This window comes from Apis dorsata, unplaced genomic scaffold (genome assembly GCF_000469605.1).
Source record: "Apis dorsata unplaced genomic scaffold, Apis dorsata 1.3 scaffold_293, whole genome shotgun sequence".
Classification (NCBI taxonomy): Eukaryota; Metazoa; Arthropoda; class Insecta; order Hymenoptera; family Apidae; genus Apis; species Apis dorsata.
Genome location: NW_006263568.1, coordinates 57,571 through 59,482, shown reverse-complemented (window position 1 = coordinate 59,482; position 1,912 = coordinate 57,571). Strand labels below are relative to the sequence as shown.

General features: G+C 20.4%; 1 protein-coding gene across 1 annotated transcript; it reads left to right on the top strand.

The window, feature by feature from the left end:
- Positions 1-405: 405 nt before the first annotated feature.
- LOC116185831 (probable phosphatase phospho2) lies at positions 406-1,711 on the top strand. Its single transcript, XM_031511179.1, has 2 exons — positions 406-598; positions 918-1,711. Exon 2 carries the CDS (start codon positions 918-920, stop codon positions 1,647-1,649), a length of 732 nt encoding a protein of 243 aa, XP_031367039.1. The 5' UTR covers positions 406-598; the 3' UTR covers positions 1,650-1,711.
- The last annotated feature ends 201 nt before the right edge of the window (positions 1,712-1,912 follow it).

The following is a 1,912-nucleotide window of genomic DNA, read 5'->3' as shown; positions in this document are numbered from 1 at the left end:
AAAATTTTTAAATATATATAATTTATTATTATATTTTATATATAAATTACACAGAAGATAAATATATTTATTTCATAAAAATAAGCAATTGAATTTTATTACTATTCTTAAATTTTAAAAATGAAAAATATATAAATAGCTATAATAATATCTAAATAATATCTAAATTAATTTTATAAAAAATTTTGTTTATTAGTAAAATGTGATTAATTATTCAAAAAATATTATATAAATAAACATATCATTAAATAAATAAATAAATATATAAAAATTTAAGAAAATAAGATATGTAAAAAATACATTATATTTTATATATATTATATGTTTATATAATATATTTATCTATATATAAAAGAAGAAACAACGAATTTGCATCTATTATTTATTATCTTATCTTACTTAATCTTTAAGTGTCAGTTGTCCATTTATTGGACATCTGCTAAAAATTTAATTGTAGGTTATCCATTTATATTTCGTACTGCTTAACCTATGTTAGTCATCTGATATCTGGTACAGAATCCGGTTGTAAATTTTTTCTTATTTATAATTTATATTGTTAAATTAACAATTTCATGCATGTTTAAGAATTTATCTAATAGTAAGTAAAATATATAATTCATAAGTAACTATATAATATATTCAAGTAATATCTTCATTAAAACAATTTTTATAATTATTTAAATATAAATATTATTATACAATATTGTGCAATCTTATTTAATATTAATAACAAAAATACGAATTTCATCTTGTGAATTAAAATCTATTAAAAATTAGACAATGAAAGAAAAAATATAAAAAAAACATTCAAAATTAACAAAAAGTATTATTATAAAAAAATTTTTCAAAAATATTCAGATTGAATAATGTAATTAATTAAAATCGCGTGCATTTATAATTTATTTAAATTTTAATAGATGCATCGATCTGTACTCGTGGCATTTGACTTTGATCATACAATTACCGATGATAATACTGATATCGTGGCTCGAAACCTGTTACCTAAGGAAAAAATAACAGACAGCGTGAAGAATTTGTATCGTTCTAGTGGTTGGATCGCATATATGGCGAAAATATTTGAATTGCTCCATAATAATTCCATCGATATAAAACAAATCAAAACTGCTATTGTTAATATACCTCCTGTATCGGGTATTGAAACTCTACTAAAAGAATTATATGTTCGAGGGTACGAAATTATTATTATTAGTGATTCAAATACATTCTTTATTAACGAATGGTTAAAAAACAGAAATTTAAATAATATTATTACTCAAATATTTACAAATCCTGCATATGTCGGTGATGATGGTATGATAAAATTAGACATGTACCATGTTCAAAATTCTTGCAAATTGAGCACTGTTAATTTATGTAAAGGACAAATTTTGGAAGATTACATTAAAAAAAGAAACAATGAAAACATACATTTTGATCGAATAATATATATCGGAGATGGAAAAAATGATTTGTGTCCCATTTTACGACTTTCGGAACGTGATATTGCATTTCCACGAGAAGATTATGTACTTATGAAAATATTAAACAGTACTGAAAATAATCAAATTCCAAAAATAAATGCACGTGTATTTCCATGGAGCGATGGTATACAAATTTTAAAAAAATTAGAGGAAGAAATTGGATTTTAATCTTTTTTATAATTTAAAGAGTAGTACGAATAAAATATTTATATTCTTCTTATATCAACAATTAAAGATCAAATAAGTCAATAGATTAAAATATTTGTACTATTATTAGTAATTAATGTCATGATTTACTTTGTCATGATTTCCTTTAAAAATAACATATACATATATATAACTTCTCTTTTTCTTTCTTTTTCTTTTTCTTTTCATATTTTAATTTAATAGAAAATTTTGATTGCATAATACACAAAATAAAAATAAAATAA